This window comes from Trachemys scripta, chromosome 8 (assembly GCF_013100865.1).
Source record: "Trachemys scripta elegans isolate TJP31775 chromosome 8, CAS_Tse_1.0, whole genome shotgun sequence".
In the NCBI taxonomy this organism is placed as follows: domain Eukaryota; kingdom Metazoa; phylum Chordata; order Testudines; family Emydidae; genus Trachemys; species Trachemys scripta.
The window spans coordinates 55,166,924-55,192,131 of NC_048305.1; the positions used below are offsets into that span (position 1 = coordinate 55,166,924).

General features: G+C 43.1%; 1 protein-coding gene across 6 annotated transcripts in view; it reads left to right on the forward strand.

Moving 5' to 3' along the window:
- RGL1 (ral guanine nucleotide dissociation stimulator like 1) overlaps positions 1 to 25,208 on the forward strand; it is a 150,392-nt gene that overhangs the window by 73,149 nt on the left and 52,035 nt on the right. For all 6 annotated transcript variants that reach the window (XM_034779671.1, XM_034779665.1, XM_034779668.1 and 3 more), the window contains one exon: positions 12,424 to 12,632. In XM_034779671.1, the coding sequence (XP_034635562.1) occupies positions 12,424 to 12,632 (209 nt within the window). The remainder of the gene's footprint in view (positions 1 to 12,423; positions 12,633 to 25,208) is intronic.

Below are 25,208 nucleotides of genomic sequence, written 5' to 3' on the forward strand. Positions count from 1 at the left end.
AGTGATCAATGCATCTACAGTCGTTTTGAAAAGTTTCTGTACTGCATAGTGAGCCTCTCCATTCTCAGAGGACGTCAGTCACCATGAGTGACATAGTGTGCACTCCTTAGCTACTTAGAAGCTTGCAAAAAATGGACCAAATTCATAGGTGAGTCTAAGTAGACTTACTTGGCTGAGACTTTCAAAGCCACCTAGAAGATTTGGACACCCCATTTCTATTCATTTTAATGGGAATTGCATAGGCACTTCTGAAAATTCCAGCCACTTTTGTTTGTTTACTTATTTAGACTCTCTTAGATTGTCCAGCTATGCTGGAAGAAGGACAGGAGGCACTGGATGTGGTTTAATTAAGCTAAAACTTATTTCCTAAATGTGTCTGAGAATACCTGGCAGATAAAACACGTAATTCCATAATCATTTACATATACCTGGTGGAGGCTGCTCACAGCCTTCCATTTTACCCAACCTGGCCTCCCAATCAACTCGCTGAGTATTAAGGGGAGCTATAAAGGGGGGGGAGGGAGGTTGACACCCTGCCAGACCAGTCATAGGAACCCCAAACTCCCCTCCTTATAAAGGATTACCTCATTTATATCCTGTACCAATACATTTTATCTGATCACCATATCCCTTCCCTCTGGAGTACCTGCACTGGACATCCACCCCAAGCTTACATGATGAGTTGCGACATCATAGCCTAACCTGTGTTTCATGTTTGCCCCAACTAAGCCCCCAATCCATTTGCCCCCAATTGGAAGGCAAAAAAAAAAAACACCCAAAAACCCAACCCCACCTTGCCTTGCCCAATGGTGAGGGGGAAAATTCTTTCCCAGCCACCCAGGAAAGGAGCAACTAGCGTAATGCCCACAGTGGATCATGGCACAACCTGCAATTTAATTACTTCCATGGGTGGGGGGGTTGGTGCTGCTCCACCTGGTCCAGGTAAAAGAGGGCTTTTCCTGCACCGGCAGGGACCTAAATAATCCCCCTTTTCTTCCCGTCATCTGGGGGATGAGTCAGCATCCCCATGCTGACCTAGTCTGAAGCTGCCACAAGAAGTCATTCTGGCTCTCTGGCCCCTTTAAGAGGCCATACATCCAGGGCCGGCGCTTCCATTTAGGCGACCTAGGCAATTGCCTAGGGCACCAGGATTTGGGGGGGCGGCAATTCGGCGGTGGGGGGTCCTTCTGCGCTCTGGGTCTTCAGCAGCAATTCTGCGGCGGGTCCTTCACTCGCTCCGGGACCCGCCGCCGAAGTGCCCCGAAGACCGGGAGCGCAGAAGGACCCCCCGCCGCAGAATTGCCGCCGCCGACGATTGGGAGCGCGGAAGCACCTAGGGTGCCAAAAACCCTGGCGCCGCTCCTGCATACATCTCTTTCAGACAATGGCCCCCACCACTAAATATGTGGTGAGATCATTCATGGAGTCCCTTAGACATCACCTCCGAAGTTTGCATAACTTCAGAAGGAGGTATAAGAAAGTGCACTGTAAGTTAAAGTAGCCCCGTCCCACTTTAACTTGTGTCTTCTGCCAGATCCTCAGTATGTAAGTTACAGAATCTCTTGTGTAAGTATGATAGGCTTATAGAATATAAGATTGACAAGTATTTAGGAGTGAGGAGTGTGTATTTGGTATATAGGTAAAACATGGCTGTAATGCAAGGCCTATAGGCTGAGGCCTGTAAGATTTTAGCTTATCCGCACTAGGCTTTAGGCTTAAGTACACTTGACATGAGTTTAATAAAACTCCTTGCGATTAGGTACTACACAATATTGTCCCTCTCCATTGTAGATCCCCCCTCTAATTTTCCTTGGTCAACTCAGTCTTCATCTTCTCTCCTAAAATACTCTGTTGTTTGTTGTTACCAGGGCAGAATAGCTGCTACCTGTTGCGTGAAATGATGATCCCCATATCTCCTCAGAAGCTCCAGTTGGCAGGTTGGGTCAACAATACCTATGCTGGTTTGAGTCAGTTACAGACAGATTCTCAGCTGCTGCTGTAGATTGCCACTAGCCATACCTGTAAGCAAAAGTTTTACACACTTACTTTCAGAGGGCAAGTAACTGAATATGCAGTTTATGAAGCATATTTAGATCCTTCTGGAATGAAAAGCACTCTGTACATGTTAGTTCCTTGTTAATTAATTATCTTTAAAGTAATTATTTGAAACAAAATTGATTGAAATGAGGTGTGTGTTTTACCTAGTACAATGCTAGAGGAGTTGTTGCTTGGAGGTTCCTGTTCTGACACTCTTTGCTGTGCAATTCAGTTGTATTATTTTTTTCTTTACTCTTGTCTTGGGTTTAATCTCTCTTCATGGCAGTTTACAAAGCTGTATTTATCCATGTAGGTCCCTTTTAACATTTCTCTAAGCAACATATGAATTTATGAATCTTTCTGTGAAGTTTTAGACTAAATGTGCCATAGATTTCCTTTGTTCTCCCAAGACAAGTGGCAGGTGTGTTTGCACTTCTGAATGTTGTTCTTGTGATGATTTAAAAAAAAAAATGGTGGGACGATTTATTCTCAGCATCTCTAAAGATTAAAGTAGTTTCTGCACAAATGTGCTAAATATCCTATATTTAAAGGTGCACTGTCAATTTAAAGACCATGGGTAAAATTTTCAAAAGTATCTGAGTCCCATTGTCAAACTTGACATAGGTACTTAATAGCCTATGCCTCAAAACAAGTCAATGACACTTAGGTTCCTATGTGCCTAAGTCACAGTTGAAAATGGGTCTTCAGAGTTAATCACATAGGTGCATTTGAAAATTCTACCCCATTTCTTTTTAATCAAACAAATCATCTTAGATGTTAACATTTTAAATAATTAAACTGGAAGAATGTTTAAAATCCAGTTTACTTGTCACTGTTTATCCTGTTTGTTTTCTTTCAATATTTCTCTCAACTTGGATATTGAAAATAAATTAAATCAATTTCACTTTGATTCACAGTCAGTTTCACTTTGAGTCCAAATACTACCTGTTTGGGTTGCAGATGCTGCAGGGGAATGTTTCTTTGTTTCAAAACAGTTGTTTCCAAAGGCATATATTTTAAATAGTAAAAACCTTCTAAAGGTCTTTGTTTTGGTAAAAGCTTGGTGTAACATCATGTAGATATTGCAAATTTCAGTTGGTGATGTCCTTCTAAGTCTGTCAGTACTCCTTGCTACTAATATACACCGTTAGCTGAGTGACACCAATATACCATTCCTTTATAATGCCATTATAGCTTGATGGGTAGCATTCTTGTGTTTAGCCCATAAGATTAAGAACATAAGAATGACCGTACTGGGTCAGACCAAAGGTCCATCAAGCCCAGTATCCTGTCTACCAACAGTGGCCAATGCCAGGTGCCCCAGAGGGAGTGAACCTAACAGGTAATGATAAAGTGATCTCTCTCCTATCGTCCATCACCACCGTCTGACAAACAGAGGCTAGGGACACCATTCCTTACCCATCCTGGCTAATAGCCATTAATGGACTTAACCTCCATGAATTTATCCAGTTCTCTTTTAAACCCTGTTATAGTCCTAGCCTTCACAACCTCCTCAGGCAAGGAGTTCCACAGGTTGACTGTGCGCTGTGTGAAGAAGAACTTCCTTTTATTTGTTTTAAACCTGCTGCCCATTAATTTCATTTGGTGGCTCCTAGTTATTATGGGAACAAGTAAATAACTTTTCCTTATTCACTTTCTCCACATCATTCATGATTTTATATACCTCTATCATACCCGCCCCCTTAGTCTCCTCTTTTCCAAGCTGAAAAGTCCTAGCCTCTTTAATCTCTCCTCATGTGGAATCCGTTCCAAACCCCTAATCATTTTAGTTGCCCTTCTCTGAACTTTTTCTAATGCCAGTATATCTTTTTTGAGATGAGGAGACCACATCTGTACGCAGTATTCAAGATGTGGGTGTACCATGGATTTATAGAAGGGCAATAAGATATTCTCCGTCTTATTCTCTATCCCCTTTTTAATTATTCCTAACATCCTGTTTGCTTCTTTGACTGCCGCTGCACACTGCATGGACGTCTTCAGAGAATTATCCACGATGATTCCAAGATCTTTTTCCTGATTGTGGATTCAAGTCCTATACCATGACTTGGGCACATACCGAGTACTTAAATTGTAGTGGACTGGTACAGCCTAGGTGCTGCTTTCCTTTCTATCTGTCTTTGGTGGTGTCTTTGTGGAAATTAAAGCTTCTCTGGTATTTTGTGGAAGGAGCAGTAGATAACCTCAGCTTCCTGGCCAGTAACCTCAAAAGGGGAGAGGGAGAAAGGCTCTAATATCATAAACTATGTGATCTGCTATTGAACTCATAATGGCTGTCACATTTGCCTATACATTTCCTGCTGTGCCAGTAACAAACTCATTGTAATTTAGGACACTCTGAGTATAGTTCTGTATTATTACTATTTATTGAGTTCAGAAGGTGTGTGTTGGGTTCTGTGCTAAAAGAGAAGCTGGCACAATCATTGCCCCAAAGAATTTACAGTTTAAGTCCCCAGTCCTGCAGCTAGCTGTGTGGTGGATCCCTGCACCTACATGGAGCCCAATTAAGTCAGTGGGACTCCATGTGGGTGCAGACATCTGCCTGCATGATGGCAGTTGCAGCAGGGTGAAGGCCTCAGTTGTAAATAGGGTTACCATACGTCCAGATTTTCCCAGACATGTCTGGCTTTTTGGGCCTCAAATACCCATCCGTGGGGAAATCCCAAAAAGCCGAACATGTCCGGGAAAATAGGGAGGGGCCGGCGCCGCTGGGTGCTGGGCCGGGGGTGCTCGGCCGGGGGCTGGCCCGGGGCCGGGGGTGCTGTGCTGGGTCGGGGGTGCTGGGCCGGAGGCTGGCCCGGGGCCGGCACCCCAGGAGCCGAGCCAGGCTGGAGACGCTGGGGCCGGGGCCGGCCGCCGGAGGGAGCCGCTCGGTTGGGGTGGACAGACTGGGCCGCGCCTCCCCCCCCGCCCCCCCAGCTTACCTGCTGCCTGCTTCAGGCTTCCCGCGAATCAAATGTTCGCGGGAAGCAGGGGAGGGGATGGAGTTGGGGCGGGGACTTTGGGGAAGGGGTGGAGTTGGGGCGGGGGGGCATGGGCGTGGCTGGGGGCGGGGCCGGGGCCCCGTGGAGTGTCCTTTTTTTGGACACTCTTAATATGGTAACCCTAGTTGTAAATGACAATGGAACCAAACTCTGTTCTGTGGGTGACCTTTATGTTAATGTTATATGCCAATCAGGGCCTAATTCTACTCTCTTTGAAGTTCATGTGAGTTGAGGGAGCTCAGCATCTCACAGAATCTTAACCTAAGGACTTTCAATCCACATGGAGCACCGTTGTTGTTGTGTATGGGAGTTGTATGTATGGATGAAGTTACGTGCTATAAAGCCCAACTGGATTAGCCCTTCAGAGTACATAACATTCCAAGGGGTTGATAGAGATTGTTAGAAACACGTCAATTTAATAGCTGCCTATTCTGATGAATAAAGGATATACCTCAGTTTACTCTTAAGTAGTTTCATCTGGTATTGAGAGATTCTCCTTATGTGGTAGGAAGCTGTTTGCTCATCAAGCACATGCACAAAATATCAGTGCTAGCATTCTTTTGATTGGAGGAAATCACTGTGAAATTGAGACATATGGCCTGATTTTCAGTTGTTGGGGTCCCATGAATCCCAGTTAAGGTAATGCAAGCCTGAGGTGCTCAGCACCTTTGAAAACCAAGCCATTAGACATTCATATTGAAGGAAACGTTGGGGGTAAACTTTTCAAAATCGAGCTTTCGGAATTGGCATGTGACCTCCAGAGACTTTAATGGGTGAAAACTTGTCCAAGGGCTTCAGAGGCCCCTTTTTAAAAGCAGTAGATACAGTATTCTCGTAGGCAAACAGCTGGCCCAAAGCAAACATAAAAACTCCTCCTGCTTTTGGGTATCCTGGTCATGTCAGTAAAGAGATAGTCTCTGATTAAATCCAGATTGAGCAGTTTCCTGTTAGCATGCTAGGTCAGCCCACAATGTCTTATTCTGTAAGTCTGTGTTACTGAACTCTTGTCTGCCAAGTCTTTTTTCCTTTTAAACTTCAAGGCAGAGTTGCTGAAATAATGCAAATAAAAACTGTCCCTAAAAGTGCCTTAAAATGATTTCTAGCAGCTTGCTCTTTTGCTGGCAAACTCAATTTTGGGTTGTCAGTGGTTTTTTGTTAGCATTCTCGCAGTATGATGTCTTGGGCAAGTTACAATTCGTGTATTTTTGTGTGTGTGTCAATCTTAGAGCCAGATTCTCCCCTTCATTCGCATGCTGACGTGAATGGGAGTTTTGCCTGTGGAAAAAGAGTAGAATATGGCCCTAACTTTAATGTAAAAGGAAAAAAATTCTGCTAGATAAAAAATGTTAAGTTAAATACAATGAAGCACAAGTTCCTCTTCATGAAATGAAGGGAACTGTTAAATAATTAATAGCTGATTTGAAAAATCAAAACTTTAACAGTGAAGTATCAAAAATGAGGTTCGATTTTTTTTAACATGCAAATTGCTTGTTTTAGTTTATGAGAAATTGTTTTTACTTACAAAAATAATAGTAGTAATACCATCGTGTTGCTTTATGCCTTTTCTGGGTGGGGTTGTAAAGTGCCATGGCAATTCACATACTTTTCAATCGCAAAAGGTTAATAAATAGCAATTCTAAGATTTTTGTGGGACAAAATCTTCAAGTTCCAGTGGTGTCACTCCATTTATTTCAGTGGGGTTGCATTGACACCAGTGCACTTGAGACCAGGTTCTACCCCATACCGCTATCCATGGTGTAGACACTCCATGCCAGTGAGTTCACAATAAGGTCCTAATCTGTTTATGATGTTAGCATTACCTTATGTATTATCAAGATGTGGTTATTAACTCCCTTGACCCTCTACTTATCTACATATCCTTTCTCATTACTCTCTGTTGATTTTTTATGCCCCAATCCTGTAACGTGCTTCAAGCAAGGAGAAGTCCGCGAGGACTCCTCCAGAGGCATGGCGATCCAGCCACATGGAGCAATTTGCAAGATTAAGACCTTAGATAATGAGCTCTTTGGGTCAAGGATCGTGATTTCTTTGCAGTTTAGAAAGCCTAGCACATTGTGGAATGCTACTGGAAATAAATGATGATGATAAATAATTTCCCATGGACTTTAGGGATGTAGAAGTTATTGCTCATCGCTATTTTGGTTCCCTGCCTCAATCATCTGTATAAGAACAGCTAATGATATTTTAATGTAACAGGGAAAGCATGTTTTTCCTTGTTCTACAGGCCCAAAGCATATGCTACATTTAAGGGTCGGCAACCTTTCAGAAGTGGTGTGCCGAGTCTTCATTTATTCACTCTAATTTAAGGTTTCATGTGCCAGTAATACATTTTAACGTTTTTAGAAGGTCTCTTTCTAGAAGTCTATAATATATAACTAAACTATTGTTGTATGTAAAGTAAATAAGGTTTTTAAAATGTTTAAGAAGCTTCATTTAAAATTAAATTAAAATGCAGAGCCTCCTGGACCAGTGGCCAGGACCCGGGCAGTGTGAGTGCCACTGAAAATCAGCTTGCGTGCCGCCTTTGGCACGCATGCCATAGGTTGCCTACCCCTGCGCTAAAACAAAAGAAATGTCCTCATTCACAAGTGAAATGCTGCTGCTTTAAAGTAAGATTTCAGATAATGCTCATTTCCTCAAACTGAAGGAAGGATTTCATTTTTAAGTGATTTATATAAAAAAAAATTAAAAGCCATATTATAAATGTAAAAATGATTTGCAAGGGGGATTAAAGCCACTTAAGGGGAAATTTAGCAAACTACAGGTTTTGCATTTATCTTCTCACCCTGCACGTACCTATCACTGAATGATACAAATCCACAGTTTGTTCCCAAATTGGTTTCTTACCACTTCTTAAGTTATCATCATTAATAAGTCTTCAAACTGGCTGGATTGTTTTAAGATAGTGAAGTAAAATTAACAGAAGATTTTACATACATATTTATTTATCTCCATAGTCTAAAACACGACAGTGACCAAACCTATATATAAAAGAGATGCTAATTAGATCCTTTATTATAACATTGGTCCCTGATTTTAAAGCAAAGTAGCAAGAAAGGCAAAATGGATCAAGATTAAAAATTCATGACAGTGACTTGATAAATATTTAAATGTATATTTTAATTACTTTCCGATTGAGGATGGTGTGTGCAAATAATACTTGTATCCTATGACTGTCTAATCACCAATTATTTATATAACATCAGAGGTGAGCTAGGTATTATTATATCCATTTTATATATGGGTAAACTGAGGCACACAGACTAAGGGTTAGATTATGACTGGCTTTGCATATATGAGCTGAGTGAGTAAGGTGCGAAGAGCATTCTGCTGTCTGTATGTCCCTGCAAAGTAGCTAGACACAGTTGTAGACCACCTAAAAATGGGTGGGGAGAAAACAGGGCTATGTAGCTGTCTGGCCTCAAAGGGAAGCATATGCTGCACCCTCTGGAAAGAATGTACGGCAGATGTTCTCCTCCCATGCCAGGGAGCTCTGGGAGATATTGTGCCTCCCTGAGCTACCTTACCTCCCAGAATTCCTACTGGGGCAGTATGGCCCTTCATCTCCCACCTACTGGGGGCTGTACCTTAATGACACAATCTGTCCGTAACTGACTAGCCCTGGCCACACAATGAATTATTGGCAGAGCGAGGACCCTAAAGCCCTAACTCCCACTTTCCTGGCCTGACCCCCAGACAACAGTCATCCTTCCTAGCCAACTACACTACCAAGAAAAAAAAAGGAGTTTCTTCTTGTAAGAAGGAGTGAATACAGTTCCACGGCTATCTATGACTATATTGCTAATACTTATACAAAGGCTAACTCAGCAGCCTTATAGGAAGAAGATCACCACGCCAAGTTAGTAGATAAGTCTGATTCAGGATCCTATTAAAGTCAATGGGAGTTGGATTGGTCTCCAAATTATGCTTGACTTAGTTGCCCAAGTAGTCTTGTTAAAGCCAACAGGACTACTTGTGTGACTCGGGCCTGATCTACACATGCAGTTGTACTGATTTAACTAAAGGTGTGTTTTAAAGTTAATTTAGTTAAATCGGTGGAACTTTGCACGTGGACACTTTTAAATCAGGGACTATCTTTTTGTTCGGTTTTTGTACAGTGTCTAGTACAATGGAGTTCTGGTCCTTAACTGGGCCTTCTAGGCACTACCACATTACATAAAATAATAATTTAAACCTGGCGTTGAAATGGTAAATTTACAAAGGAAAACTAAGCTGATACAATTAGTTTTAAACTGATATTAGTTTGGACAATTTTAAATAAACTGGTAAATGAGTGCATTTTTGTGTGTAGACAAGCACTCCAGCACATAGCATTTGCCTCTATAAAGGACATTTTGATTGTAGCAGAGCAGGTCTGGCCTCACCCTCCTTTTTTTTTTTCTATAGATCCCTATTATGGTTTTGTTTTGTTAAAACCTGTTAACTAAAACTCCCAGCACTAAACAGCTGAGAGAAAATCTGTCTGTGAAAAAGTTGTTGTTGGACTGCATTGGAGGTTTTTGCCAGCCTACCTGTCATTAGGATATCAAAGTGTAGCAAGTGGGGTGATATGAACAAACACAACATAATATCTGGTTGGTTGGTTGAATGGACAAAGGAGCCTTTAGAGATCCATTGGATAATCTGCATCAATGGAGGAGAAGAGTACCAGCCCTCAAGAACTTAAAGCCATATACTGACCTTAAGACGCACGCATTTCTCTTACTGCTGTCCATAGTAGTGCCACAAATAGATTGAAGACAATATATGGTCGCAGAGCCATTCATAAAGTAGACACAAAGGTAGTTAACTGTGCTCTGAGAATGGTGGCAGCCATTTTGGGGAAGAACTCTAGAAGAGAAACCAATGTTGGAAACTACCAAACATGAGACTTTCTTCCTCAAAGCAGCACGTGTGGATACAACAGCAGTTGGCTACCTCAGAGAAGCCAGACTCAGGCTTGCAGTTTTCTAAAAGAATTTTAAAGCTCACAAAACTGTGTGGGGCAAGGTGACTCTGGAAATTGATAATTGACTAACAAGCCTTTCTTTGTGTCTTGCCAGTTTGAATCCAGTTCAGGCTGGTAGTTACCAAAAGACACAAACATCTCATGGCTCTTTGCTGGCTTCAGTCCAGTACCAGGTGTTTGTGTCTCAGAAACTGCCATCATAGTTGCCATTAACAAGTGCTTTATTTGGCAGTCTTGTCAGAGAGACCAGTGATTGGTTGAGCATGGAAATTGAACTTCCTTCTAACTCCTAGAGGTGATCCTTTCTGGGAAGGTTGAGCTATGTTGCCAAAGCAACATGGAGAAACTTGTACTTCTGCTATTCAGGTTGCACCTGCTCTGTAGATTGAGGACCTCAGACTCTGGCATCTTTCACCAACATTGAATTCAGATAAAAAACAACAGTTCTTTAACAAAAATTACAGAATTTCACTGAGGGACGGCCGGGGAAAGGAGAAGCAGCCGTGGTGATATTATATTGCTGTTAGCTGGGGAGGGAGAGGCTGGGTGTGGGGAAACCAGCTGTGCCACTCTGTCTCTATCTCGAATTTCAGTCTCGGTAGAATGTCGGGCGTAAGCTAGTGTCTGAAAGCTACCAGAAAACAAACTATTCAATGTCCTAATGCTGAAGTGCAACGGAAGTAGCTTGAACTCATCCTATTCTGTCTTGAGACTGTAGCAAAAAATAATGATGGATAAGACTAATTAGCTGATTTAGACCATCCTTGGTCAGTGCATGGTTATTCTCTACAACATATTTATTAGTGCTCCATCCAGTCTGATTTTAAATTAGAATTAAAATGTCTAAACAATGGGGCTTCCACTACTTCCTGTGGGAGATCATACTACAGTCTAATAGACCTTGTGGTCAAGAAATGTTTCTTGATAGCCTACATTTTCCTTTGCATGATCCCATTACTCCTCGATATATACATTTTTCCTACCCTAAATTGTACACATCTTGTACCCATATAAAAGTAACTTTATATTTAAAAGAGCTATTTTCATTTATTCAAACTATATTTCAATTGTTAATTTACACAAGTCAGACTATGTTGCTTGCGGGGGATTAACACTTTTTTTCCCATCTGGGATTGCAGACTCTCACAGAGAGGTATGAGCCATCTACTTCACTCCAAGGAAAAAGCTTTTTTTCCCATTCATGAAAGTTTATTGGTATCAGCAGTAGGTAGGCTGGATGACAAGGTAACTGAGCAGATGCACTTCAGCATACATTCCCCAAGTTGAATCTACAGTACCTTAGTAACACTGGCACACAGGTTTTTTTTTTTAAAAGAAAAAACTATACATGTTGCTGAAGTCTCCTCTTTCCCGCTGTCTGCCTTTTTATGCCAATAGTCTCTAATAAAATTCTTCCTTAATATTGGGCAATTTAAACGAAAAAAAGGGAACTTCTCATCAAATTGATGGAGTCATTACTATTGTATTTTATTTATTAGTGCATGTATTTATATCTTTCATTTATATAGCACTTGTAATCTCTGATACCTTTACAAACATGTATATGAACTATTCACGGGGATCATTTTCCATTACTGACATATAATCAACTCTAGAGTGATAATGACAGTTCTTTAAGGCCTGATCCAAAAGTCATTGAAGCCAATGGAACTCTTCCCATTGACTTCAACAGACATTAGTTCAGGCTCTAAACCGTACACAAAATGCTATACAAAAATGTAGACGTGATGAGAAATATTGCATCTCATTGAAACAGAGAAATAGTGACAGAATGTAATGATACATTTGGGATTTGACCAGGACACTAGAGTTAACACCCTCCTTTTGCAAAAAGCATTATGGAATGTTGAATGACCACAAGTGTTCAGGACATCAGTTTTACGTCTCATCTAAAATTATCACCTTCAGTGCATAATTTCCACCCCCTGCCTCAGTGTTCCAAACACCTGGCTGTGAGTATTGGTTTTAATACTGATTTAGAAATAAGAGAGCCACTGAATTACCAGTATTATTTCCTCTCACACCTAGATGTTCCTTACAGGTCTCTTATCCAAGTACTAGTCTGGTTTAGATTGTAAGATCTAATGGCATCATAAAGTGTGGTGGTTTGACTACAGTCCGCTACTGAAACATCAGGTGAAGAATGTCAAAGAAATATTTTTAAAAGGGTAAACAATTCTGAAGTGTTTCATCAATAGACCCATCTTCTAGAGTTCAGTGGTCATCAAAAATGACAGAATATTTCAGGACTTGAAGGCACGCTGTCATTTATCCCTTACCCAAAAAGCATAGTTTAACTTGTTGTTCGGTGCGGTAATTCTTCTCATTTGGGGTATTTGGTTTCTCCCATGCTTTTGATCCTTTATTTCATAGGTTGAAGGGGACCAATTGCCTCCAGGACATACCGTCAGCCAGTACGAAACATGTAAGATCAGAACAATAAAAGCTGGCACTCTGGAGAAACTTGTGGAGAACCTGCTGACAGCTTTTGGGGACAATGACTTTACCTACATCAGCATCTTTCTGTCAACATATAGGGGCTTTGCCTCTACTAAAGAAGTACTGGAACGTCTCCTCGACAGGTAAGAGTTAGCGAGTAACTATAGAGAAAATAATAATATGGAAAACTGTCATGTTATGTACATGATGAGGAACATTGCAAGGAATTAGCTCAAATGTATTGAAGATGTATTTGAAAGGCTACATGATATTTAGATATTTCAAAATCAGTGCTGATTCCTACAAGCTTGGAAAATCCAGTATTTCAGCTCAACCATTGGGTTGATAAATGTCTCTCCTCCTCACTTCATAAAGCCATCGCCGCCAAATAGGGAGAGAGGGCTAGTTTGGGCTACTAAAGAACCAAATTGTGACTACTCTAGGGGAAGTGGCATAACCAACCCCAAATAACTGAAAAGATATGCTACAAAGTCAGAGTTATCACTGAATTCAAGCCATTAGTATCCCCTGGCACGGTCTCCTGTATGTACACAGAAGGGGCCATTGCCGTGTCAAGACCATAGACTGTACAGGCGTGAGCATACAAGCCTGTTCCATATCTACTACACTGGGCCAGAATACTCATCTTTATCTCCTGTCGTGAAAGGACAGCAGATTGGCCTTTTTGATTTTTGAAGGAAGCCATGACACAGGCACTGTTTTTTTGGAGAGCTCAGTGGTTCCAGAATCAGGGCCGGCTCCAGGCACCAGCTTGCCAAGCAGGTGCTTGGCGCAGCCACTCCGGAGAGGGGCGCCACCTCCAGCTATTCGGTGGCAATTCGGCAGACGGTCCCTCATTCCCGCTTGGCGCGAAGGACCTCCCACCTAATTGGCGCCGCAGATCAAATCCATTTAATCTCAAAATAATTCAAGTTTAGTTGGAGTTAGTAAGGTGATTGGTCCATACATAAAAGACATCAGTTAGCAGTCTGTAATATTCCATGCTTTTTATTCTGCTTATAAGTTAAGCATGGCTTTTTTGGTAGGAATACTTTAAGTTGTTTACATCACCATAGTGTAATCATTTTGCGGTTTCAGCAATTTTTCCCCCCTCTCTCTATTTATGACTTGACCTCCAAAGGGATAAAGGGGCATTTTATTTCTTGTGCTTATTTAGTTAGCATGTTGTCAAAATCAAGTGATGTACAGAAAGGCTATAGCATTGTCTAGTAATTAGAGCAGGAGACTGGGAGTTGGGACTCCTGGTTTTCTAGTCTTGGCAATCCCACTGACTTCCAATGTGGTACTGGGCAAGACATATATATTCTCCATGCTTCAGTTTCCCCACCTGGAAAATGGGTATAATGCTTATCTCACAGAGCTGTTGTGTGACTTCGTTAATAATGATGCTAAAGTGCTTAGAAGACAGGCCCTGCGTGACTCTTATGATAAAAAGTACTGTTCAGATACAAGGAGCAGAAAGGCCATGTAGGAGTTGTGAAAGAGAAGCCACACTGGGGAACAAGAATACAAGGTTAGCTTCAGACTTAAGAATGTCCCTGTCAATCTGCCAAGATCCAAAGGTGGAACACAATGGATGACAAAAATCCACAATGAGGAGAACACAAATATTATTCATGCAGAGAACTAAAGATACTATAGGATTCCTTCTTTAGTGTGAGCAACTCTTTCCATAACCTCAGTTTCATGATTCTTTGCTTCTGATGTAACTAATTTTCAACAATAAACATGAGGGAACACCAATTTTTTGTGGAATGTAGGGAACTTTGGAGCTCCAAGGAGCGATGACTCTCAAAATGAGGGACATTAAAGTGGTGTGCCTTGAGAATCTTTCACCCATAAGCAAATGAATTGTTAAAAAAATTTAACGAGTGAACAAACTGGTATATGCCTATAGATTGGCTTGTTTGTTGTGTCACATCCAATAATGAAACTTCTATGGCATATAATTATTTTATAGGGATATATTTCTATCAGCAGGAACTTAAAAAAAAATTCTAATATGTTGGAATTACTAAAATAAGTACACCTCTATCCTGATATAACACAATCCAATATAACGTGAATTCGGATATAATGCGGTAAAGCAGCACTCCGGGAAGGCGGAGCTGTGCGCTCCAGCGGATCAAAGCAAGTTCGATATAACATGGTTTCACCTATAATGCAGTAAGATTTTTTGGCTCCCGAGGACAGCATTATATCGGGGTAGCGGTGTACTTAAAAATTCAACTTAACTTTGTTTAAAAGCATCTATTTTAAATGCAATTTCTCTGACAGTACAGTTGCTTTTGATTTGCCTCCTGGTTCCCAAACTGTACTCTTGTCCATGTCTTTGACATTCTCCTGTATTAATCAGATGTGTACAACAGAAGATTGCCTTTTTGCTATGAACAATTAGAAGTTACCAGTGTCTACATTAATCCAAATCAGCCGGTCAAAGGGGGCTTGAAGCCAGATGACACACTTCTAGCTAACAAATGGTTTGATTTGAAATAAAATACATATTTCCCCTTTAAGTGCCCAGGAGATGTGTGTGTTCCCTTTTTTGCATGGGTTTTTAATTTGGTTGCTCCAACTCTTTTATGTCTTTGTAGTTGTCATTTAGGTGCTGTTGAGATTATTATGCCCAGTTTAATGGGGGGAAACTAAGGCACAGAGAGATTAAGTGACATGCCCACTCACACAGGAAGTTTGGAAATTTAATCTAAGTCTTCTATGTCCAAATCTAGTGTCTTTACCACAAAACCATCCTTGTTCTTTGTGTTATCTTCGTTCTCTTCCCAGTTCACATACTGCACATTTGTAACTTACCAATGTGTAAAAACAATCGTGCACTGAGGGGCAAATCCAGAACCCACTGCAACACCTAGGAGACTAGATTGGGTGCTGAGCAGATGTGCTGTGGTTGGGAGGAAGGAATCAGTCCCAGGCTGCAATGCAACACTCTGGAGAATAGCTCAGCCTGGTAGCTGAAGTAAACTCTGCAGGCCCGTATGTGCTGCCTGAGAAGCTACAGACACTCTTGCCCTGTTTTGGCCTATTACATACTACTGTGCAGGGGACTCTCATGGACTGGTAGCCTATTCTGTTCACAGGTTGTGCTTGCCATGTGTAACCTGCCTATATCCAGTTTCAGCCCTTCTGCAGCCAAAACTGCTTCAGTTCCACCACCAAAGGCTCATTTGAGGCCACACAGAAGAAGGCTGGATTAGCCCCTTATTGCTGGGCACTCTGCTAGATTTGTATATTCCCTGCAATTTCTTGTGATTCGTGCCATAGGTCACTATGGAAAATGAGCAGATAAGGACAACTGATAGATACATTAGGAAACTGTTGTAGAAGGGGGCAACTGCTAAGGACATATTTTTCATTATAAGTCACTCTGCGCATTCCTACTACATGAGTTTCTACATCTGAAAACACAGTGACACAACTGGCACCGATTGGCACTGTTGTTTGTAATATTGGCCAAGGACTGGTCATCCCTGAGACGTCTGTTTAAGTCAGGGTTGATTGAGGCACGTTAGACGGGAGTGGGGTGGGGTGGGATGGAGTGAGGAGGAAGGGGAGGGCTAAGGTGGAGGCCTGCACTCTGCTTGCTCATGCTGATCCAGTTTCGTGGTTCAGTAGGGAACATCAGTCTCCAAAGATGTCACTCCAGCATGTTCATGAGTGCCAAAATAAATACAGTAAAATTAACGCCCTTCAGCTGGGGATTTAAGAACTCTAAACTCAAGGATGGGAATCGGGGGATAATCTTTTGCAAGAACAGACCATACCAAAGCCATCAGCCAAGGTTTTGGGTGTTTGGTTTTTAACCATAAAAATGATCAAATTCCAGTAAACTACATTTAGTTAATGGAATCACAAAGAATCGTTTGGAGACCCTTGCTTTGCCAGGAAAACTTGTAGGCTCTCTCAGATTGCTCTGTGGGTTTTTTTCCTGAGGGGAGATGAACCCAAGGAAAATGAAGTCTAAGCAATGCACATTAGTGTAATGTTGAGGTTATGACTTTAGATTCACAAAGGTTAGGAAATTGGAAAAAAGTAAGTTTTTCATGGTAAAGTTAACACATCAGGGTTGTAGTTTTTATTTCTATGTTGCTTTGTAAATGTGTACATTATAGCAGGGATTTTCAAAGCCACCTAAAGGAGTGAGGTGCTCAAATTCCATTGGGCACCTAACTCCTTAAGCTTCCTCTAAAAATCACAGCCTAATATATTAATGTTTGTTGCTAAACCTAGCCCCTAAAGTGTACACTTTGTGCAGTGGGGCTGAGTTAACATTACCATGAAGTCCTTAATATATTCATATCCTTGCTTTTGAGCATTTCAACTTGTAATCTTAGTGTTAGACTGACCAATACTCTGGTGTTTAGTATATTTTATACCAGTCTCTTCCCACCAGCATAAAATTGCCTCGTCCATGCTTCAGTAAAAAGAATTTTTTTTTAAAAAAAAGGAGGAAGTGGTGGCGGGCGGGGAGGGGGGGGGGAATTAAAGGGTATATTTTGCATACAGGGCTAAGTCTTTAGCCAGCTTTTAAATTTGAGCATGTGCATTTTGTATGATCTCTGTTTAAATGGCCCAGATTTTCATTTGACTGTGCATGTAGGTAGATAAGCAGTTACCCATGTTGCATCTGCAACATTGGAGCCCACTTCTAAAAATGATTCAGCTAATGTCTGGTTGGCTGAAGACTCCAGCAGGCACATCATTAAACCCTGCAGAAGGCTTGGGTCCCCGGCTGCACAATATTGTTCCATTCCCACATTGCTGTGTCCTGCTCCTACTCTCAGGTCCTTCTTTGCTTCTTCTGGGCCTGGCACCTGACTTCTGCTCCTGCCTCCAGCTCCCAGTTCCTAGTTGCTGCTTCTGGCTCCTGCCCCTGTTCTGGATGATGCTCTCACCCTTGGCTCCTGATTCCTGGCTTTTGATACCATCTCGGCCTCTGACCATGGCTCAGACACCTGGCTACCGGCTCTTGCTCTGGCTCACTCCTTGTACTTGGCAACTTGGCTCCTGATCTGGGTCTGGCTACTGGGTCTGGTCACCTCTGTTCCAACCATTAGGGAAGATTCCTGCCCTGACCATTAGGCAAGACCACCCACTCCCCGGTCTCCAGCACTTTAGTCACTGCTGTATCTTCTGTTAGCTAAGGTGAAAAGTACAGTGGGAGCCTACTTCTGTGAGGTGCTGGGCACCCTCAGTGCCTTGAAAGTCAGTGGGAGCCAAGGGCATGCAGCACCCCAGAGGGCTGCGCTTTCTCTCTCTCTTAGATAATTTGTATTGCAGTAGCACCTAGAAGCCCTAGTCACCAGTTGAGACCCTGTTGCACTTGGTGCTGGAAAACATGAGTCAAAGCCTGTAACCCTCACTCAGACAAGTGGATGAATTGAAGTTAATGGCACCTCCTCATGTCAGTAAATCCTGGTCTACACTGAAAATGTAGGTCAACCCAACTATGTCGCTCAGGGGAGGAAAAATCCACACCCCGAAGCAGCGTAGGGAAGCTAACCTAACCCCTAGTGTAGACAGCACTAGGTTGATGGAAGAATTCCCCACTCGCCTGAGCCCTGCTGCCTGAGTCAGCTGACATGGACCAGCCATGGGTGTTTAATTGCAGTGTAGACATACAACCACTTAAGCCCTACATTTACCCTTGGTGGTAGAAGTGGGGGAGGGGGACTGTAGGTGGAGCAGCTGTCACTGTTCTGTCTGTACTCTTCCCTGGTCCTATAAAAAATGGTGATGCGACCAAGCCAGAACAGGGGCTACTTGATCTGAGATTGCTGGATACATCAGTCAAAATACCTTGTAGAGGTAGGATGCAGCTCTATGACCTGGCCCCAGGTTGGGAGGTGAATTTCACATTTGTAGAAAATAATTTTTGCCTGCAGGAATGGTATGTTTGGGGGAGTGGATATGGTTCATATATCAGACATGGTTTTCATGGTATCATGTCTGATGTATTATAAGCATGATCCGAATTCTGGGTGTGAAAAATGAGTTCTGGTTAACAAGAAATAGGCCAGGTTGTAATTATGCTGAAACCCATTACTGTAAGCTATGCTTGATGCTGTGAATGGGAAAACAATAAAGAAAGCTGATGCCAGAGAAAAGACAAGTCAGAAAAGATATTTTGGTATTTATGCAGAAAGTTCAAAATAACTTGTGCTTTGGTTAAATTAACCTGCAGCTCGATGAGATTTTTTTTTGTGATCTTCTCCCTGAGAAACTGAAAAAATCCAGGTTTATCCATCTTTTCCCAACCCAGGCTTTTCCTAAGACAGTGGTTCTCAAACTTTTTTTTTTTCACAGATCACTTGAAAATTGCTGAGGGTCTCGGCGGACCAATTAATGATCTATCCAAATATTGTTTGTACCATTAGCTAACTATTGTAAAGCACTTTGGATAAAAACGCTATATAAAAAAAACTTAAAATAATAATTTTTTTGTTCTACAAATAAAAGCACACAACTCATATTTTAATATCAGTAGTCTTACCTTTCTAATGCGATGGATGTGCCCTCTCTTCCCCGCTGCGGCAGCCCCCGAGCTCGGGCTGGGAAGGAGGGGGGGTGTCTCTCCCTCACTGCAGCAGCCCTGGGGCTGGGGTGGGAAGGAGGGGGGTCTCTCCCCCCCACAACAGCCACAGAGCTGAGGCTGGGAAGAAGGGCCGCCCCGGCAGCCGCAGCCCTGGAGCTGGGGAAAGTCGCCTTTCTCTGGCCACCGCAGCCCTGTATGTCCCAAATTCCCCCCACCCCCTCTTCTCACCCTACTGCCCCCTCCCATCTACCCCCTCTTCCAGCCAAGGCCATCACCTCACCTTATATGTGCATCTTCTCCAGGGTCCAGGCACCTAATTAGTGGCTCCGCTAATTAGGGGGTGGCCCTTCATTTTGTCGTGTGCAGCTGCCAAGGCACGCACCTTAGAAGGAACTATCTGCGGACCACCTGAATGGAGCTCATGGACCACAGTTTGAGAACCTCTGTCCTAAGACACCTACTGATTAAAATATGGATGTTACTTTTCCTTACCAACATTAAGAAACAAGTTGTACAGAATCTTACTAGGGCTTTCCAGACTACACCTTGTGCTCTTCATTTTGTATATGGACATGGGGGAATAGGTTGTTTTTTCTCCTTATATGGCCGAATGCACAAAGAGCCACATAACAGAGGGGTAGCCGTGTTAGTCTGAATCTGTAAAAAGCAACAGAGGGTCCTGTGGCACCTTTAAGACTGACAGAAGTATTGGAGCATAAGCTTTCCTGGGTAAAAACCTCACTTCTTGCATCTGAAGAAGTGAGGTTTTTACCCACGAAAGCTTATGCTCCCAATACTTCTGTTAGTCTTAAAGGTGCCAATGAGCCACATGTAATTTATGCTCCCTTTAATTCTCTCTGCATGACATAGGAAAGCAGGATCCTGCTCTCAGGAGGGGTCCCCCAAAACCAAAACACACCTGGGCTCAATCTTCTCACGGCAGGAGGCACGTGATCACATGAGGCTTGTACTGACTGTTTTCAGCTCCAGCATCAACCTCTTGTACTGTTGTTTCACAGACGCACCAAACCAACTGTTCAAAGAGATGAGTAAGATGAAATTTAAGGAGGAAAATTTTGAATGGTCTATGTGTGACTGTGGGACATTGACTTGGGAAGAAAAAGTCAGATGTAAGACCCACAAAAACTGAAAATGAATTGAATTTTAACAAGGGCAATTTGCATCTGTGCATTAGAATAGGAAAAACTCTCAGGAGCAAATTCTGCCTTAGTTTACACTGCTGAAATGAAAAGCATTGCACAGGGTATAAGACAAGTTAGTTTCAAATCTGACTTTTAAAATGTGTAAATTGTTTTAATGAGAAATGTTTAATTTCTCATTCAAACAAATGCAATTGCTGTAAAAATATAGATCTCAGATTTTTTAAAAATATGTAATACAGGCAAAGGGAGATTTTGATTTTTCAGTTAAAGGCAGGGTTTAAATCCTTTGGGAAAGTCTCCCACTCACCTGAATAGGCTTTAGATTAGGCTCTTTAGCAGGTGTGAAAATAAATATTAATCCTAGCCAAGGTTTTACCATGTACTCTTTGAGTAAAATTTAAATGTTATGGAAGATTACATGTAAATCCATTCAACACTTTAGGAGCTCAAGGGAGTTTTTGTGTTATACTTAAGAAATTTGAGGCTTATTTATTTATTTATTTTGGATCCCTCCAAATTCCAAAGGCTTTCTTGTGACCCTTTAGGTTGAAGTAGATCTAAACAAAATCTTGTGCCTATGCAAGTGCATTAAAAAAATAAAAACAAAGGTTTGATTTTCAAAGCTACCTAAAATGAATTTGATGTCCTCATTTCTTAAAATTAATAGGTGTTAGGTACCTGAATCCCTTAGAGCCGTGTTTCCCAACGACCAGCCTGTGGACTGGCACGGGTCCCTGAGATCTCCCTGATGTAGTTTAGAAGGCAGCAAGCTGGTCCCTGGTATAAAAGGTTGAGAAATACTGCTCTAATGGCTTTGAAACCCTCTGCCCAAGTTACTAGCATTTGTTCATCTTAATGGTGTCTGTTTGCTCAGCATAAGCTGATGAATAAAAAGAAAATTATTCCTTCAGTTTGACTGCCGGCCCCTTCGCTCCGCCAGCCGTGCCCGCCGCCCCCCTCACCCCCAATGGCTCCTCCGGAGTCCGGCTGTGCTGCCCGTCCCCCCCCTTGCCTGCAGGAGCTCAGCGCCGGCCCGGCAGGCGCCGCTTTTGAAAAAAAATGCTGGGCTGCCCGGGCCGAGGGAAGCAGGAAGCTGCTGGGGAGAGGGGATCTCACCAGCTGCTGCCTGCCCCACTGCTCCGCTCCCCCCAGCCCCCGGGAGAAGCGAGCAGCGCCCGCCTGCCACCCCTTCCCCGCGCCCAGCCCCCCCCACCCCGGACCGAGCCCCTCCGAATAATAAACAGTGGGTGGACCTCTGAGATTCTTTAAACCTGTAGTACTGCTCACTTTGCATGAACATTAAGGATCCCAACGCACTTTTCTTAAGAAAGGGGATTTGGCCCAGTGTCATTTGCCAAAATATTTTTCCCTTCTATATTGTTTTGCTGTATACTGGCTGGTTGCCTCCTTCCACTTCTGAAGTGGCTGCATTTCAGTAGGGCAGTATTTATATAGTTTGAAAGTGTATAAGGATCCTTAATGAATGAAAGAAGCAAGATATATATGAGACAGTTATGTAATGTTTATTTTGTAACATGCAAGCGTTGTTTGGGTTTATGTTTGGGATCCACACTAAGGGCCACACTTTTTATGACTCCCTAACCATTAAGTGGTTAAACAGTAGTCCCCCGCCCAAAAAATCTTCAATGGATAGGGTATATTTCTTATCCATTGTTCAGCATTTAAAACTTAAATACTGTGAATCACATTCTGGTTTCATTTGCTCATTTAGTGCCTCTGCATGAAGTATAATCTTCCAAACACTGGACAAGGTTGAAAAGTTCCACGGGCTGTGGGATCCTTTTGTTTCTCATGTCTTTTTGTATGCAAAGCATTCATACAATGCTATTCAGTGAATAGATCTTTGTCCAGGACCTGATGAGGGCAGAGTAGTGGAAGTCTGCAGCAATGCTATTCTGTATGTTAGAGGCATTGTAAACTCCTCCGCACCCATATTTAATGTTCTGTTGTATGTCCAAAGCCCTTTCATAGTGAGACAGGCTGTGATTTGGGTTTTGGAAACGAGTTAGTGTTATGTGGTATTCTGTTTTGTTATGGATAATTGCCTGCTTGTATTGCTATTTGATTGTTAAGTTCAACATTTGTTTCACTAATGGGATTTAGATGTGTGTGCCTGACATTCTGTCAGCGTTTTGCTAACATTTCATGTAAGGAGGATATCTAGTACTGGAATAATGACACTGTTCCATTGCTTATTCAATTTTGTTGAAAGAATTAATGGTGAATTATAAACAGGGCTGGCTCTGGCTTTTTTGCCGCCCCCGGCAAAAAAGCCTCCTGCCGCTCCCGGCCCCCCAGTGGGGAGCGGGGCAGGGGAAGGCGCCGTGGCCCCACTCTCCCTGGCTGGCCGGAGCGCCGCGGGGAGGGCGGAAAGCCCAGCCGCGGCCCCGGTCTCCCCGACCAGCCGGAGCACCGGGGGGAGGGCGGCCCCGCTCTCCCCGGCTGGCCAGAGCGCCGGGGGGAGGACGGCGAGCCCGGCCACGGCCCCGTTCTCCCCGGCAGCCGGAGCGCTGGGGGGAGGGCGGTGAGCCCGGCCACGGCCCTGCTCTCCCCAACTGGCCGGAGCGCCGGGAGGAGGGCGGAGAGCCCAGCCGCGGCCCCGCTCTCCCCGGCCGGCCGGAGCGCCGCCCCCCTCCAGGTGCTGCCCCAAGCACATGCTTGATAGGCTGGTGCCTGGAGCTGGCCCTGATTATAAAAACCAATATCCACAGATAACTTCAGATCTGAATGGCAGCAAATAATTATCTTTGCCACTGCTTGCAGGGAAAGTTTCTGCCTTTGCAAATCATTTGCATATTAAAGGTTTGCCCCCATCCCCATTTTACTTTTAAAATATACTTTTTAGTGAATTTACTTCTGGCGTAGGGTACCCAGTGGCACTGAAGAGTGAAATCCTCTCTTTATCCACAGAACTTGGGCAGCAAACAGGGCAAGCTCCCTGCACGCTGCCCCATCAGTGTGCCTGAACCCTGTTCTGGAGAGCTCACCCCTAGGGGTTGGGAAGAGCAAAGTTCATTCTCCAAGCTCTTTCCGGTTTTCTCACAGACTTGCTGTGAGAGCTTGAGTTAGTCACTTACTCTCTCTCTGTGCCTTAGTTTCTCCATCGGTAAAGCAAGGATGATGACAACACTACACCTGCCTTGCAGGACTGTTGAGACTTAACTCATTACTATTCAGGGCCACCCAGAGGATTCAGGGGGCCTGGGGCAAAGCAATTTTGGGGGCCCCTTCCATAAAAAAAAGTTGCAATACTATAGAATACTATATTCTCGTGGGGGCCCCTGCGGGGCCTGGGGCAAATTGCCCCACTTGCCCCTCCCCCTCTGGGCGGCCCTGGTACTATTTGTAACGTGCTTTGATGTTCTCAGATGAAATGTGCTATAGAAGAGCAAATCATTTTTACTAGTATGGACAGTAATGCTCAAACATACTTTTCACCTTATAGCAGATAGCAGCCGGCTGGTTTTGGGAGGACTTCCAGGCTTAAATGCCAACAGTTGACCTTCACAACGTCATCATGGCCTTGATGTAAAATCTTCAGATTGATGATGCTGTGAAGGAGCATAAAGAGGCGAGCAAACTCTGCTCTTCATCTTTCTCCTGTAAGATGGTTTGGATGAATAAGTCTCTATTTTTCATTAGCTGCATCTTAGAGAAACAAGCTTTTTCAAAATGATTAATGATTTTGGGTGCCTCAGTTTTTGGGTGCCCAGCTTGAGACATCTTCAAGTGGCATGGTTTTCACAAAGTGTTGAGTACCCGCCCTCTGAAAATCAGGCCCTTTTAAAGCATCTCAAGTTGGGCACTTAGATATTAAGGCACTCAGAATTGTTAGTAACTTCTGAAAATCTTGGCCAAGACTCTCAAACTTACAGCTTTAGCCGGATCTCTCTTAAGAGCCTGGATTTTTACAGAAATTGTCTCTGCCTGGAACCACATCAATTCATGCTCTCATCTCTTATAAGCCAAGGGTCAGACTGTGCCAATGGAGTAAAAGGAGAACATAGAGGGGATTAAGGCCAGGTCTTGACTCTTCCCTGTCCCTTTTGTGATGATATGCAACTCTGAGGATCAACAGAAAGCAGCCTCAATTCTCTTGCAAGCTCAGAGGCTGGGACAGGCCTTTGCATGGAGCACATAAGGGACCAGGGTAATCTCATTGCAAAATCCCCCTGCACAAGGGCCAGTCACAGCCTATCCCTTAGCAGGAGGGGAGGGTGGATCAGTACTTTGATAAGAAATCTTCATGTATAGGTGCTGTAGAAAGAGGTGTTAGTGATTCAGTATGTGGCCCTCTTTTCCTGAAGTTGTATTAAACGCATACCACTTGTGAGGTTGGAGGTAAAGGGATCTAGAGGCAGGTCTCCTTTCTTCCAAATCCTTCCATGTTACCCAGTGGCACGTTTTCCCAACCCAGCTCCTGTTCCAGCTGAATCAGACACAAAATTCTCATTGGCTTTAATGGTGCAGAATTGGTTGCGTCACTGGACCCCTCTGATGTAGATAAATTACTTACCTTTCAGTCTGGGTATAAGCCAGGGATATAACTAACACTGGTGTTGCTTGAGTAGGGGGGTTCACTAGCCTGACCATGGGTCTGATTTTTGAGAAGTGTGGAGAGTGCACACAACTCGAGGTGAGCACCTCTGAAAATCAGGCTTAAGGTATAGAAAGTGGGAACCTAAAATTAGTGGCTGCTTCTGAAAATGCTGGCCTAACAGATGTGTCCAGGATCCTATCACGAGTCAATGGTAGACCTGGTAATAGAACCTAGGCATCCTTACTCACGCTTCCCTACTTGAATCACTAGAGATCACATTCCCAACCATATTCCCATTTCCCCCATGGTAGAGACATGTTGCCACAGCCATTTGGGAGACTACAAATGAATCAGTCAAGTTCAAGGAGATAAAAATGACAGTTCACATCAATGTACATGTACATGTCAGTGTTTTGATATTTCC